The 15,745-nt window shown below is 55.2% G+C and overlaps 1 protein-coding gene across 3 annotated transcripts; it reads right to left on the reverse strand.

The window, feature by feature from the left end:
• Positions 1 to 519: 519 nt before the first annotated feature.
• On the reverse strand, positions 520 to 7,536 carry FOSB (FosB proto-oncogene, AP-1 transcription factor subunit). Of its 3 annotated transcripts, none has more exons than XM_039362170.1 (5): positions 6,906 to 7,536; positions 5,381 to 5,710; positions 3,859 to 3,966; positions 2,650 to 2,817; positions 520 to 2,423 (listed from the first exon to the last, which is right to left on the reverse strand). In XM_039362170.1, exons 1-5 carry the CDS (start codon positions 7,035 to 7,037, stop codon positions 2,358 to 2,360), a joined length of 804 nt encoding a protein of 267 aa, XP_039218104.1. In that variant the 5' UTR covers positions 7,038 to 7,536; the 3' UTR covers positions 520 to 2,357. The 3 variants fall into 3 exon arrangements, with proteins under 3 accessions (XP_039218104.1, XP_039218102.1, XP_039218101.1); XM_039362168.1 differs by having other exon boundaries at positions 2,524 to 2,817; positions 6,906 to 7,527; XM_039362167.1 differs by having other exon boundaries at positions 520 to 2,817; positions 6,906 to 7,510.
• Between the last annotated feature and the right edge of the window lie 8,209 nt (positions 7,537 to 15,745).

A 15,745-nucleotide genomic window follows, 5' to 3' on the forward strand; every position in this document is an offset into this window, starting at 1 on the left:
GGTGGATCTTGGGGTGACACCAGGAAGTCCCCTGCAAGGGCTTATCAGCCCCACCCAAGCCCATCACCCGGGACACCGAGAGTGACAGCAACGGGCAACCGGGTCTCAGCGTGGAGAAAGCCAGGCGGATCTACAGCTTGAGATCTTTTATTGCACCTCATTTTTTTTCTTTACATGAATTTGAAAAAATAGATCATATATTCATCATAAAAAGTGCATTTTTTCCAAAGCTGTCTTTATTTGCTGTTTTGCTGACCAGTTAAATGCAGGATAGGCGGGCCAAAGCAGGGGACTCACTTCGCCTTCCCTCTACCGGCCCTCAGATGGCTTCATCAAATACATCACAAAAAAATATTACAGCACAAAGGGGTAAATAACAATAATTAAAAATAAAAATATTCCCCCAACCCCAGCAAGGATCTCTTTTGGCTTTTTTGTTTTTTAAAAAAGTTGGTTAAATAAAAGTCCATAGGTTAAAAAAATAAGATAATTAAAAAAAAACACAACATCCAAAGCTTGGTCACAAGAAGTTTTGGAAACATTCAGTATAGCATCTTGGCGAGCTCTAAGGAGCCGAGAAGCAGCACAGCAGCTTTCTCAGCCCAGAAACGCACTCCAGGCGGCTTAAGCAGAGGCACGGGAGGGAGCAGGGGGCACAAGGCACCCCACAAATGCAGAGCAGCCGAGGGCCCCCAGCACAAAAGGGAAAGTGGCCCTGGGGGGGGCTCGGGGGCCGCTCTCAAAGAAAGCGCACTTGGCACAGCTAGAGGGTGGGGGGCCCAAGAGCCCCCCCGGCCAGGAGAAGCAGCCTACATGCCACAGGCCTGGAAAAGCAGCAGTGTGATTAGACCAAGGCAGGGGAGGGGGAGGCAGTGAGCCGCTGAAGGGGTCACACTCCACACTACCAGTCTAAAGCAGCAGAGACAGACCCAGAAGCCTGGCCTGAGAGCAGACCGGCTGCAGCTGACCATCCTAAGTGGGGTAATGCAGTGAGTTCGAGGTGCAACTGGCCAAGGTCAGGAAACATAAACCCAGTTCCCAACTGCAGGGAAAGCGGTCACTCCCAGAGGTCCCTTCACAGTATTTGTCACCCAGCCCTGACCTCCACCCAGCCCCTCCAGAGACCAGGACCCTTCAAAGAAACGGAGGGAGGGAGGTGGCCAAAGGAAGTGGATCCCTTCTAGGGAATGCAGAGAGTCCACTGGTCAAGCCCACCGGGTGGATGGACTCACTGAAAGCACCGCCTGGGCCTGGCAAGGAGAGGCCAGCCCAACTACCACAACACTGCAAGAAAAATCTCAGCTGGTCTGGGTTTTTTTGCAGGCCCCACTTTCCTTTGGCTTCTCGAAAGTTTCAGATTTTACCATTTCCTCCCAGATAAAAGTGTTTCTGTATCGCTCATCAATCCCATTTCCAAAACTGGAAACCGGAATAAATCTTTGAAAGTCGACCCTGACTTGATGGCACAATTAATTTGCTTGGCTGAAGGTTTCAGGGAGAGTCGAATGCCCACCAAAGAAATATCGCCCGGACCTCGGAGAATCCAATACCCAAAATCAGTCTTACAATTTGCAGAAGTCCACAGACGATTAAGAAGCAAGGCTGCAGCATTTTGGCCCACTTTAATATGACAAAAGCTTTCAGCAGGAATGTGCCCAAGTAATCCACACAAAGTCTGCCCTGACCGGCCACTTAATGCGGCTTTTTCATCCTAGAGGAAGCAGATCCTGTAGAAAGAGAGCCCGGGTGATCCAACACTCAGGATGCGAAGTTGACTTGCGAAAGCGGTAAAGTGCCAGTTTTAAAACCATGCAGCTAACACAGTTCACAAAGCCACCACAAGACGGGAGCTGGGTGGGGGCAGCACAGGGGGGGGTCTTCCCCCTTAAGTTTTCCTCTCCGCAGGGCAGCCCCCTGGCACGGCCCCCTTTGACAGCAACAGTGGTGAAGCGTAGAGAGAAACGGCATTGTCCAGATCCACCAAGTGTGCCAATTCAGTAGAAGGCAAATCCTGTTTCCAGGGGAAAAGATGGGCTGGGCGCCCTCCGAGGAGAGGGACCCAGCAACGTCCTCCTTTCTCCTCTCGATGTGGGCATCGGCCAAGGAGGGGGCCAAAGGACAACCATCGGCTCCACCGTGTGCTGCACCCCCAAGGAGGGAATGAGCGCATCGCAAGGGTTAGAGGCCTCGGCTGCAGCAGAGCGGGTTAGAGGCTCCCAGGCGGTGCGCCCAGGCGCATTGGGGTTCTGGCCCTTTTTGCCCAGCCCGGCAATGGCAGGGGTGGGTGGGCGGGCAGGCTAGACCCAAAGGCGCAAGTTGTGGGTTTGAATGTCACAAAGCAAGGAGCGAGGGGGAGTTCAGAGAGTCCGGGGAGTGGTCGCTGCTGCCGTTCCGCTGGTGGATGGCTCCGCAGGTGGCTCCCTCTGGGTAGGTGAACACAAACGAAGATGTATAGGAAGGGTTAACTGGGTACGGCTCAGTCAGCTCTTCAGCATGGCTAAAGTAAGAACTAGAAAACGCTACCTCCGCCGGGGCCGGGGCTGCGGCTGGGAGTCCGCCCAGGACCTGCTGGTAGTGCAGAGGCACCGAGGAGTAGGGGACCGAGGGCCCAAAGGGGTCCTCCTTGACCGGCATGGCCAGGGCGCTGACCTCTGCCGAGGGGCCGGGCTGCCCACTCAGTTCCGTGATGTCCTGGTAGGGGATTTTGCAGCTGCCCTTGTGAGCCACGAGGACGAATTCCAGACGCTGCCGCTCCTTCTGCAGCTCCGCGATCTCCGACTCCAGCTCGGCTTTCTCTTCCTCCAGCTGGTCCGTCTCCTGGGGAAGAGGCAGCACCGGTCAGGCTGGGGCTGGAGCAGCCGGGAACTGGGGGGGGGAGGCAACTGGGTTGGCCTGGAGCGGCGCTTGTCTGCTCCTTGTCTGCTCCTTCCAGGCCCGTTGGAGACGCAGCTCAAGGGAAGCATTAATTGTTGGGACCCCTCCACACCCCCTCCCGAACCCCATCTTCCAGGCTGGCCCCTGCTTGAAGGGGCAGGGACGGGGTCCCTCCCAGGGAAGACCTCTGGCCTCTGCGGGGCTTCGGGGGTCCTTGTTTGTGGATTTGGCTTGGGCTGTGGCTCGCTGCAGCAGACCCCCACAGGATCTTGGTGAGGGAGGCAGAGGAAGCTTCTCCTCTCCCCAAATGGCCCATGAGTGCAGGAGGAGGAAAAGGTCCAAGGGGGCCCCTTCCTCGGCCACCCCCAAGCAGGCCGCTGGAAGACCCAGACCCGGAGGGCTGGTGGAGCAGCATCATCCCCAAACCTTACTTTCGGGAAACGCTGCCAAGTGCGGTCAGAAAAGTCAGGATGGCGTCGGCAGCAGCACAGAGGAAATTCTGCTGGCTTTCCAGCAGCTGCAATGGCAGCTTTGGGGCTGCGTTCTTGATTTTTTGACCGCACCCCACAGACGCCCCTGCCCCCTTGGAATAAAAGAATGAGCGATTCTAATTCAAAATCAAACATCCCTCCTCCTAAAAACAGATCAGAGCAAGTCCTCTCAAGGTAAAGTAACTCAAGGCCAGGGATCTTTCCTGACGACTGGATCCTCGCTTAAGCAGGTCCGAATGGCCGAAGCCTTTGACTTAAGAGTCAGAATGACATTTGAGGGACACGATCAGCCTGGATGGGGCTCCCACAGAGCCCTAATGAAATGGGGGGGGGTTGACAACATGCACCCCATGGGGCAGCCTCTGTGCAGCCACAGCAGGGACAAGACACCAGATTCCGTCCTGGGGTGCTTTACAAGGAACAAGGATAACATTAACTCAGAACAAGGATAACATTAACTCAGCCCCCCCCCCCCGTTTGCACCAAAACTCACCGCTTGGAGCCGGTCGGTCAGTTCTCGTCGTCGATTCCGGCACTTGGCGGCCGCCAGCTTGTTCCTCTCCCTGCGGACCCGGCGCTTCTCTTCCTCCTCAGGGGTCAGCTGTGCGAGCAGAGAGAAGAGACAGATCAGGCCAAGGGGCCTGGCACTTCCTTGCAACTGGAGGGCAAGTTAAAGGCACCCCCAAAATGCGGAGGGGAAGATGGAACTGGGTCCTCACCCTCTGTGACGGAGGGAAGGGGGGAGGGAAACCAAACAGCCGCTTGCCTATTGGAACACTTTAAAGATCTTTAAAGCAAATTTATTTCAACCCCAGTTCAGTTTTCAAGGCTTGTTTTTATGGTTAAGGCTGGTTTTTATCATGTTGGTTTTGCTTTTCATAACCTTAATGCCTTGTAACCTACCCAGAATCTTTTAGATAAGGTGGTCTATAAAACCTGTAAATTAAATAAATAGACCTAGCATATTTCTAAACTGATAATGCTCTAAATTGGGGTGGGGGAAGTACCATGAAATGTTTTTTTCCCATGAAACTCAAGAGTCTGTGTGCCTTACAAGAGGGGACTCTGCATGCACTGAAGTCCACTAGTCTTAAAGTTGCCAAGGTTGTTTATGAGAGAAACAGCGCTTAGATTTATCTACCGCTTCAGGCTGCTTTTACAGCCCCCTCTAAGCAGTTTACAGAGTCAGCCTCTTGGCCCCAACAATCTGGGTCCTCGTTTTACCAACCTCGGAAGGATGGAAGGCTGAGTCAACCTTGAGCCGGTGAGGATCAAACTGCCAAACTGCGGGAGGCCAGCAGAAGGAGCCTGCAGTGCTGCACTCTGACCACTGCGCCACCACGGCTCTCGACATATCTCCTCCTCAAGGCATGTCAAATCAGAATAGTACCTTATAGCCGCAAGTAACTCGCCCAATGTTGGTTAATGCAGCTTTTGGTTCAGCAGAACTAGCTTCTGTTTGGCCCCAAATGTGGGGCTGGCAGAACTCGTCCTTTGGATTTCCTGGTACATTTGAAGCCATAAAGGATCATCAAGATGATCTTTGCAACCCCTCAAACTCATCGCACCAGGAAGTTCCGTTTTCCAGATTTTTTTAAATTTTTCAAAACTGAATGCGAGCTTAGCAAATTGCAGCGCACCCATTGCTGCCCTACCTGTATCTTCCTCCCAAGACCTTCTTAGAGAATAGAATTGGGGAAGGGGGCTGCCTGCCAGGTGCTCTGTATTTCTTGAGGTGAATGTGTGTTTTTGTGAGCAGCAGCACGCCACACAATTCCCATTTTGTGAAAACACCCACAATGGATTCTCAGTGGTGGATGGACTGTTAGGGTGCTGGGGACAGTCCACAGGAAGCCCTACTTCTTCTAGCTATATTAAGCCCCGCCCCCAAGGCATCCCAACTTCCAAGGACACAGTACAGAAACTGGGAATTTCTTCTGGAAGATCTCAAACTTTCAGCAAGCAAAGGGAACAGAGTTCATGATCTCCTGGCCGAGGAAGGAAAAGCAGCTCACCGTTTCTTCCCGTGTCCTTCGGGGCCGGGCCCTGCTGGACCGAGGTGGGGTGGCCGCAGCCATGGGGGCGGTCGAAGGGCCAGCCCCATAGGTGCCCATTCCCGGGGCAGCGTAACTGGGGCCGGGCAGGTCATAGGGGTCCACTGTGGGTGGAGGTTGCCCCGAAGGCTGCGGCGGCGGCGGCGGCTGCTGCTGCTGCTGCTGCTGCTGAGACTGGGCCATTGAGGAAATCAAGGTAGGCTGCACCAGCCACTGGAGGTCTTGGCTTGTGGATATAGCAGTCACTGTTGGCACAAAAGATCCGGGCATTTCCCCAAGGCCGCTGCACTCCTGGAGGGAAGCGAAGGGGTCACGTGCTCATTAGGGGGTCTGCTTTGAAGGACGGTTCCACGGGCATCCCACGCCCAAAGTGGTCCCCATTTGCACTGCTCCGGTGTCCAGCATGCAGGGGCCCAAACTTGGGGGGGTCACCAGCCAGAGGGCAGCGCCCAGAGCTCAGGGCGGGCTCCCGAAGCCGAAAGCCGGCTCTAAGCCCTGGCCGGGACCCCGAGCGCTGCTTAGCGGGGGCTTCATCCTGGCCCGCTGGCCAGCCGAGATCAGCCCGTGGGGAGGCACGAGCCTCCGCACCCGGACCGGGAGGCGGGCACCCCGGCGGGCTCCGTTCCCCAGACCCAGGGGCTCCCCGAGGTCGCCCGAGCCGGGCAGGGGCGGGAGCGAAGCCCGGGGGAAGCCGCGCTCTCGGCCAGGGCGGCACCTCGAGACCCATCGTCCCCAGCGGGCAGGAGGTCCGGCGCTCGGCGGGGAGGCGAGCCAAAGCGCCGCTCCTCGAGCGCCGCCGGGCAGGGGCGTCATGGCAGAGGCCCATCCGGGCAGCCCCGCAAGAGCCCGCCGCCCGCGCCCCGCGTGGTGACCGGCCGGGGCAATCGCGGCGAACGCAGCCGGCGAAGGGGCGGGTCGGAGGGGGCGCGGCCCGGACGCCAGTCGGCCAATCCGCGCGGCCCTCCGCCCTGCTCCTCCCCTTAGCAACGGGGGCGGGCCAGCCTTCCAAAATAACCCGCGCGCCTAGGGGAGGAGGAGGGGGAGGAAAACGCGCCGTACGTGCCTCACGTCAGTACGAAGCGTTCCAGTACGTCATGCGTTACGCACAACCCCGCCCCCCCTTTCTCGCTCGCGTTCTCGCCTCTCCTCCGGCGCGCGTGCATGGAGGGATGGGACGGAGTTGAATGCGGACGGCGGGGAGGACTTGGGGGGAGAGGGCGGCGACCCCCTTTGCAACGCCTCGAAAGGCGCGGCGCCCGGAGGCCCCGGGAAAGACGCTCCGCGCGCAGGAAGAGCCCCCCCGACGGGCCATGCAGGCGGGGGAAGCGAGCGGACCCCTCCAAGTCTGCCCATGAGAGGGGCGGGGGGCGGGAAGGGAAGGACAGACGAGGGTCGCAAAGCCCCCCCCCCCCCCGATCGGACCATCCGCGCTGCTCCCGCCCTCCGCGGAACCCCCAAGACCCGCAGCCGGGCGACCCTTCCTTACCTGCGAGGAGGCGGCGGCGGGGACCGTCGGGCTCCCGAAGGAGTCCACCGAGGAGAGGTCATGGGACTCGGCCGAGGGGGACGAGCTGCACCGGGAGGTGGAGTCGTAGTCTCCGGGGAAGCCCTGATACATTTCCCCCGGGGGCGCAGGCGGGAAGCCGCGGCCGCGCGGGGGTCGTCTGGAAGCCAAGATGAGGGGCGACCGGGCCAGCCGGCGAGCAAACGGCCGGCCGAGAGTGTCGCCCCGCCGCCGCCGCGAGGTCGGTCCGGCGAAGTTGCCTCCGAGCGGAAGCGGCTGGCTGTGCTTCTCCTTCCTCCCCCGGCGGCCGTCAGTGCCCGCGGGGCAGGCGGCGTCCTCAGCGGCGGGGGGCTCGCCCGGTCCTAGATCCACGTGTTGCAGCGGCGGGGCAGCGCCGGTGGCAGCGTCCGCTCGAGTCCGCCGGTTCCCGGGAGGAGCGCTCCTGCCTCCGGTTCCTGCAGCGCCCGCAAAGCCCGGCGCCTCGGCTCAGATCGTGGCGGCCACGGGGACGCGAGCGAAAAGCGGAGTCCAGCGCCGCCGGGATCCCTCGCGGCTCCGTCTCCGTCGCGGGTCAAAATCTTATGAATGAAGCGCGCCCGACAGCCGGGCTTATTTATGCAAGGAAGGGGCGGGTCCCTGCTCACGTCACCACTTTGGGGTCGCCGAAACCAGGCTCCCGGGCCGCCTGCGCGCCCCAAACTCGAGCGGTGGCTTGCTCCGGTCCCGGCGGCTCCTCCAGCCCAGGAGGGTCTCTCGGCGGCCCCGGCAAAGGGGTCTTTTTCAAGCTTTTTCAGGCGCCAGAGCAGGGGATCCCTTGCTCCGCCCTGCGGGTGTTCCTGTGACGCAATTAACCATATTTGGTCTTGTGCTGTGTTTGTTTGGTATCCTTAGCAATACGTCAGAGGGAATCCCTTTCTGCTAAGCCGCGCTGCTGCGGCCGCACCAGCCGCGCTGATCCGCCCCCTGAGCGCGCGCGGCTTTTGTTGGATATTAATAGAAACTTTTACTATATTCGAGAAACGGCATGAAAGCTCCGCGGCGGGCAGGGAAGCGCGCAGAGGAAAAGCTTTCTCCGGCCGCCGCGGACAAGCGATGCACGGTCCCCCCCCCCCAGCCAGGGAAAGGAGCATATGCTGCACCCCGGCAGGGCCGTTAATGTGGGGAGCTCGCTGCCCCAGGGTGGAAGGACGGCGGCCTTTCCGCCCAAGGGAGCCCGATTCCCGAAGGAAGGTCCACGCCCAGCCCACCGTTGGGGTGTTAAAGCTTTCTTCCCCAGGCGAAGTATTCAGGTGTTTATGGCCCACATTCCCACAACCACAGCAAGGAGGATTGGCACCTTGAGGCCGAAAATGTGCGCTTTTTTATTCTGTATTGTCATTTAACCAATGCCAGAGCCTGCATTCAGCTGTGCTGTGGGTCCCAGAGCCCCTCAAGAGACCAGTGGGCACCCAGTCCCCCTAATCTCCAGGTGTGGTTTCATTCATAATCAGATGTATTACCATTTCCAACAACCGCTCTGCCACTTTACAGAGAGGACTCTAACGGAGCTGCCATCTGAAACTGCCACCGGCTGGGTCAGCCAGGCTAACCAGTTGCCCTTTAGCTGGCTCTGGGTTTGAACCCTGCCTGTGGGGGCTAGTTTCTAGGTCAGTGTGTTTCCCAAACTCATGAACTGGGTTAATTGAGCAAGACGTGGTTGACCTTACCAAGAAGATGGATGCATTGCAAAGTGCTGCCCCCCCCAACCTCCCCGCCCAGCCCCACACGCACCCCCAGCAGCTCTCTAGCCTGCAAAGCCAAGAAAAGTTTATGTTTGGGGTGAGAAGTCTTGAAGGGCTGGAAACTCTATCTCGGCCTTGCAGATTTTCCAGTTGGATGGAGCCTGTTTGAGGAGAGAGCGGTTAGAAAGAAAGGCAGGAACTTTACTTCACTTTGCGTCTATACACAACCCCTCCCTTACCTGACCTTTCTGGAGCTTAGATAAGACGTTCACACCCTCCTCCACTCTGAATAGAGCCAGCCTGCTCTCCCCTGTGGCTGGGGGTGTCACGGGGTATATGCATTACCCAGTCGGGTGCCAGGCAGAATGGAGCTTTGAATCTCAGGGGCTGAGAGCGTTCATTTTTTCCCTGGTAAATGTTTATTAAATTTGGCTGCTGCCCATCTCACTACAAGACAACCCTCGGTGGCTTACAAACATTTCATTACAGTGAAATAAGAAGCATAGTTGAAAGAGGTACCTGCAGTTGTCTTATCCATGTTTAGCTAAATCACAGTTTAACCAAACCCTTGGCTTGGCAGAACTCACTCACCCCTAACCTACTTCTTTTGTACAGAGTGTGGTTGACTCTTGGCGGTTCAGAGTGTCGTGTAAAGGGAGTCACAGAAAGGCAGACTCAGTAGCTCAGGGCTCAGTAGAAGGGAAACCACCTTGGCAGGGCAGGGAGTCCCTGCACAGAGGCAGGGATTGCCTGAGGAAAGCCCCGCCCTTCGCTTGGGAAAGGCTCAGCCATCCTTCCTTCTGGGTGAAAGGCTTGGCCGTTCTCCCCACAGCAAAATTGCAGCTGATATGGAAGAGGCTTTACGATGTGGGTCTCCATGCTAGCCTGGCTGCCTCTTTCCCTCTGTAATCTGTGGAATGGGCCAGTCGAGACTCTCCCCGTCAGCTGTAATCTTTTGATCTACTCCAGATGTGCTTTGGAGAACATCTGGTTATGGGACTGCTTGCAGAAGATTTGCTGAGCCAGGATCATCTGGTTTTCCTTGGCTTTGAATTAGTATTTGAATTCTACCACCAATCAGCAAGCCTGGCGGTAGAAACTCCGAAAAAGTTTTGAGCTTCTTAGAAGTCTGAAGCTTATATCCATGTTTACATCAGGGAGACAGAATGACAAGACCCGGCCTGGTGACCGGGCGCCTGCTTGGCAGCCCCAAAACCTTCCTGGAAGGGGCAGTTTCTGCTCTGGGACCTTTGGAGAAACTGGGGCTGAGTTGGGTGAAGAGAAGCATCTGTCTTCACTTCTCTGGAATTCTCCCCATCCGTCTGATGGACACCCTTTGCAGAATGGTACCGAGGCTGCTGACTGCATGAGTGTGGAATTGACCCATTTCTGAACCTCTGACAGCTGAATGTGTGAATTCACTCCTTTGCGCTGCCTGTAATAATAGCCCTCAAGTGCCCTACTCTGGAAGGTTCCTTTAAGTTTTGATTCAGTTTTCTGCACGTCTAAATGAATGCAAATGCTGTCCTTGGTTGCTGGGTCCATGAATGTAAACAGGGAGGAACGATCCGTGCTGCTCTGTTCCAGCAAGGTGTTTGTCCCCAATTCGGTAGGAAACAGGAAATCCATGGTCCTCTGGCGGAGAACATGTTCAATGCGTTGGGGCAGAGCAAGTGAAAACACTGTAGGCCTCCAGAAATGCGGGTCATGATCTGAGATAAAATTCCTGCTGCATTGGCTGGGAAGTGCTGGGGGGGGAGGCACTGGAAGCCGAATGCCAGCCATGAATGGAGGCATCTCTCTAAGTAGAGCACCCGCTTATAAATTTAGCAGCAAGCCAATAATCCGTCCTTCTCAGAACAAGTCTTGCAAATGCGCCCAAGGACACAGTCGTGCTCAGAAAGAGCTGGGTGGATTTGAGAGTCCCACGCAGCCCACAGAGCGTGTGGCAGGAGGAGAGGGGGCTCCAGGCTGAGCTCCTGTGGGCAGGGAGGGGGGAACAGCAGGAACCAAAGGGGTTTAAGTGTAAACTCTTCACCTTTGCCCTTGTAATCTGTTAGATCAAGAACCGCTTCCTCTGAGCATCTGGTTAATGTATAATCCCAGAAGTTGAGAAGCTTGGGGGGGGGGCTCACTCCTGGGTAAATCTGGAAAGCTGCTCTGATGGTCTCCTCCGCTCTTCCGTGGGGGTCACACTGGCTGACCTCAGACGTCTGACAGTCTTAAACAAGGCATACCCTGGGGCCCTAGAGGAAGTATTAAAGAGTAAGAGATTCTTCTAGGCATACACAGAGTGCCTTCCTTTTCCACTTTCCCCATCCTGGCACCTTTGAGGGTGGCCTTTGGGGATCTTGGGAGGAAGGTGCCCAAAATATGTGCCCTTCCCCTCAACCTCTGAGGTGGGTAAAAAAGTAGGTCAGGGGGAACACTCATTTGGGATGCAACTATTATCAAACATGTACAGAGTTTATTTTTCAGGGCGGCTGGCATTTTAAAAATAAGGCATCATTAGACTCTGGTATACAGCTTGTTCCGGTTTCGGCTGGGGCTGGGTGTGAGCAGCGTTTGTTCCCAGCGGCAAGAAACTTTCTAATCCGGTCGGTTGTTTGCATTCCACCCAGCCTGGCTCATAACCACAGAAGGAAGAGAGCGCGAGAGCCCCTGGCAGCCGCCACAGTCAGATCACACAAGGCCCGGCCAGCGGCAGGCCAGACACAAATAATGACAAAGTGGGACCAGGACATTTTGCCTGGTGACCAAATATAGCTCTTGCCCGCCTGCCCCACCAGCAATCAGATGGGCCAGGCTGGGCTATTCCGGTTCTTGCCCTGCCCTGCCACCCCGTCTGCTGTCTAACCAAAGGACCCCACCGGATGGAAAACCTGGGGCACCCAAATGGGCACCCCTGCTTCGCAAAGTCTTTGGGTGGAGCGCCAAATGTGCAGGAAGTGCTCTCAGGTAGTGACAGGTAGGTCTGGCAGGGCACGGCACCCGGTGCCTTGAAAGGGTCAGTTTTCCTCACCTGAATGCAGTTCAAATTTAGCTGTTGTAGCTGGACATCTGGGTGTTATAGTCCAAATGGTTCCATGCTGGGGATGCAGTGGGCCATAGAATCTTGGGTTTGGAAGATTTGGGCGGGGGAATCTAATCCAGCCTTGGCAGGAATCCTCACACCATTCTGGGCAAACGGCTGCCCAACTTTCCTTTGAAAAATTCCACTGGTGGAACTGCCTGGAGTTCAGAGGGGCAGCTCTCCCACTGCTTCAGACTCCTCCCTCCTTTCAGCTCCTCCATTGGAGTTTGCGTCTCTTCCTGTGAAGCTTCCACCTGGCCTGCCTTCAGGAGCCACACCAGGGTGAGAAGATGTTCTCTTCCTTAATGACCAGGTTCCACTCTGCGGCATTTCACCTCCAGGCCCTGGACGGTCCCTTGTCGCACTTGCCGCAGGTTTTCCAGGTTCTCCGCATCCTCTTTTGTATTATGGCATCCAGAACCAGACAGAATATCCCAGGTGGGACTAACCAGGGCAGGAGGAGCGATGCTATAATTTCTCATGTTTTATATCGTGCGGCAGTCGCTGCTGCCATTAAACTCAGCTGGTCAGGCTTGTTTCTCCCCGTGGCAAGTCCTTTCTAACCAAGCATAGGCTAATTTGAGATTTTAAAATCTACTAGCTAGCATCTACCTAATAAATCAATAGTGACTGGCTGGCTGTCGCCAAGCTGCAATTGAAGACACCAGAATTGGCTGGGTTCACATGATACAATTATCATTTTATCGTTTTGTAAACTGCTCAGAATTCCTGTAACAGTGAGATGGACAGCATTTAAATTTAATTAATAAAATAAATGATCAATAATATAATGCAACATTGCAAGCCAGACTGGCTGGGGAATTCTGGGAGTTGAAGTCCACAGGTCTTAAAGTTGCCCAAATTGGACACTCTTTGACATACAGAATTCTTTGCAACCATCCCAGTACTAACCAGATCTGATTCTTTAGATCTTGATCAATCAAGGTCAGTCAGTCAGTCAATCAATCAATCAATCAGAATAGAGTTGGAAGGGACCTTGGAGATCTTCTAGTCCAACTGAAGCAGGAAACCCTATACACCCTATACAGGGTGTGTGTGTATAAAACAATTCAATATGGCACCCACCATAATGTGATCACAGCCCACACCCTCTTAATGTCCTGATGTGTGTGAAAAAGGTTGGGCTTTAGGGTCCTGGTTGCCATCCTGACTTCACTGGTTGTTGATGCAGACCCTTCCGTCTGCCGGCTGCTTTCTCATCTCTTGCCACTTCCTCGCTCTGTGAAGCGTGTGTAGCCCCCCTGCGCTAGGTGGGTGCCACAACCCCAATTCCACCTGTACACCCAGAGGCTCCAGAGCAGAAGCTCAGAAGCCACAACTGGGTCCAATGCTGCTCTGGACATCTTTATTAATTACCTGGCAAGGATGCTCAGCGACCTCAGCATGTCCTCTGATGAGTAATCCCCAGTGAGGAGGAGGCTGAGGAGACACCCCCCCCCCAGACTCAGAGGACAGAAACAGCCTGTTTTCAAAACACCTTGTCTGGGGTGTTCACCACTGGCAGGAAGTCAACTTTGGTTCCTTAAGCTGCAGGGCTCTTGCAAAGACACAGAGCACTAAACCTTCCAACATGCTTTGCAAATTCAAGCTAACAAAGTGAAACAAATCTCTAACTTTGCATGTCCTCTACAACTCCTCTTCCCTTCCCTCTAATGTGACTCAAACCAAGCTGTCCTGTCCTCCTAGGGCCCCTCTGCTCCTTTTTGGGGGGTTCATGTGTTTGTCACCCGTCCCCTGCGCCAGACCAGTTGACCACTGGCCAGAAGGCAGAGGGGGTGCCCTTTCCCAGGGCTGACTGTGCCGGGAGACACCCTGCGGTGGGGGGGGGGGGGCTCTGAGGTTTCCGCTCAAAGAGCCTGAAGTTCACAGACAGGCCGCTTTCAGAGAGAGTCTGCGGTGACGATGCTGCTGGGCAGAGAGGCATTCCAGCTGGTCTGGCCGGCTGGCAGGGAGGGAGGGAGGAGGGGGTGGAACCCCAACACGGGGTCTGACACAGCACTTTGATGTCACTGGCCAGGAACGTGGCAGGCATGTCAGGGGGCTGAGTCATGCTTTGGGCTGAGCCTGAGCTCTGCAGAGGAGTGGGCAGGGCTGACATGAGTGCCCCCCCTCACCCGCCCCCCCATTCCTGCCGCCCTCCATACTGAGGGGACGTAGAAAGGAGGAAGGGGGCTTTTGATGTGTGCTGGTGGCTGCACCCTTACCTCAGCAAGCAGTGAGGGGAGCTACAACGCATAGAACAGAATAACAGAGTTGGAAGGGACCTTGGAGGTCTTCTAGTCCAGCCCCCTGCTCAAGCAGGGGACTCTACACCATTCTAGACGAATGGCTCTCCTGTCTTTTTTTGAAGACCTTCAGTGATGGAGCACCTGCAACTTCTGAAGGCAAGCCGTTCCATTGATTGTTCACGAAAGACCAGGAGGGCTAGTGGTTAAAGCAAGGAAGAGGGGGAGGTAGGACGGGCTTTCTGAGAAAGGAATGGGGTGCAACCAACAAATGAGAAACTGAGGGAGCCCCTTTCCAGAAGGGGGGCTACTCTGGTTTTTAAAGAATGAAAGGCAGGAATCCTGTGCTTTCTGAATGCTTTTACTGCATGTTTGAGGAAACAGGATAGGCCAAAGGTCTAAAGCATGGCTGCACACTCTTTTCCATGCTCTGGAGGCAGAAGCAATCCAAGGGTTACAGCAGCAGTTCCCAACCTTGGAAACTCAGCCGTGGGAACTTCCACACTGAGAATGACGTTGAAGTGTTTGGAGGATTCTGGGAGTTGAAGTCCACATCTCTGAATGCTGCCAAGGTTGAGAAACCTGGGTTAGACGAAATAATGTGTGGAACAGAGTGGAATGGCTTGTCAAGGAATCTGCAAGAGAGACCCCCTCCTTTATCAATTTTTTTTGGGGGGGCAGGATAGAGCGATCTGGCTGCAGCTGTGGGAGGCAGAATGCTGAGTCAGGTAACCTCTGTGGGGAACCCCAGGACCCCACTTCTTTTCAGTGGGCAGACCCATCATATGGGGCAGACCAAAGGTTCTCCTCTTCCCCCTGCCTAGAAGCATGGAGTTTGTAGTCCAATGGTTTTATTTATTTCTATCTCACTTTTATAAGTCCTACAAATAAGGCAGCAAACATGTCTGACACACCTTCCTGCTCCTATTTTCCCCACCACAACACTGTTGTGGTGGGCTGGGCTGAGGGAGAGGGCCTGGCCCAAGGTCCCCTAGCTGGCTTTGGGGACCAGTGGCTGAAGTAAATGGCGACCTCTTAGAGAGGCCTTCGGGTTCCTGGAGGAGCAGATAAAGCCCTGAGAGCAGCTTCTCAGCCACTCAGAATGCTGGGGGGGGGGAATTAGCCCCCCACCTGGATGCCGAGCTTCTTCATGCCATGAACATGCCTGGCTGCGGCTGCTTCACGCTCCACCTGGCCCTAAGGCTAAACCGAGAGGAGATGCTAGATGAACCTTGCTTTCATCCGTAAGTTTTAATAAAGTGTTTTAAAGGTCCTGCTGTTTTTCCAAAAAGGCAAGTGCCTGCCTGTGTGCTTCCAATTTCAAAGCTGCACAGTCTTTCAAAGCAAAAAGTGAAAGTTTATTTTTGTTTTGCAGGATTCCCAAGGAAAACTTCCCACTGAATTCAGTGTGGCTTGTCCTGTCCCTTCAGACAGGAGGGCTGCTGGTAAATAGGCATGAGGAACAGTTACAGGAACTGGCTAGCCAGGTGAAAAGTCTAGTCTAGAGAAAAGGAGGATCAGAGGGGCATGATGGCAGTGTTCCAATAATTGAAGGGCTGCCACAAAGGTGGGGAGGGTCAACCTATTGTCTGGAGCACCTGAAGGCAGAACAAGAAGCAACAGATGGAAACTTATTAAGGAGAGAAGCAACCTAGAACTAAGGAGAAATTTCCTAATAGTGAGAACAATTAATCAGTGGCTTCGCTCCAGAGGTTGCGGATGCTCCATCCCTGGAGGTTTCCAAAAAGAGACTGAGCAGCCATTTGTCTGCAATGTTATACC

Source organism: Crotalus tigris, unplaced genomic scaffold, assembly GCF_016545835.1.
Source record: "Crotalus tigris isolate CLP2741 ecotype Arizona unplaced genomic scaffold, ASM1654583v1 scf7180000019364.2947544272:3078424, whole genome shotgun sequence".
Classification (NCBI taxonomy): Eukaryota; Metazoa; Chordata; class Lepidosauria; order Squamata; family Viperidae; genus Crotalus; species Crotalus tigris.

What these genes read in the sequence shown, in the direction of transcription:
- FOSB (XM_039362167.1), bottom strand. Translation starts at nt 7,037, where the DNA reads ATGTATCAGGGCTTCCCCGGAGACTACGACTCCACCTCCCGGTGCAGC. An exon ending in GAAGGACACGGGAAGAAACG is followed by an intron (nt 3,967 to 5,380) that starts GTGAGCTGCTTT and finishes CTGCTCGCACAG; the next exon opens with CTGACCCCTGAGGAGGAAGA. An exon ending in TGACCGACCGGCTCCAAGCG is followed by an intron (nt 2,818 to 3,858) that starts GTGAGTTTTGGT and finishes CCTCTTCCCCAG; the next exon opens with GAGACGGACCAGCTGGAGGA.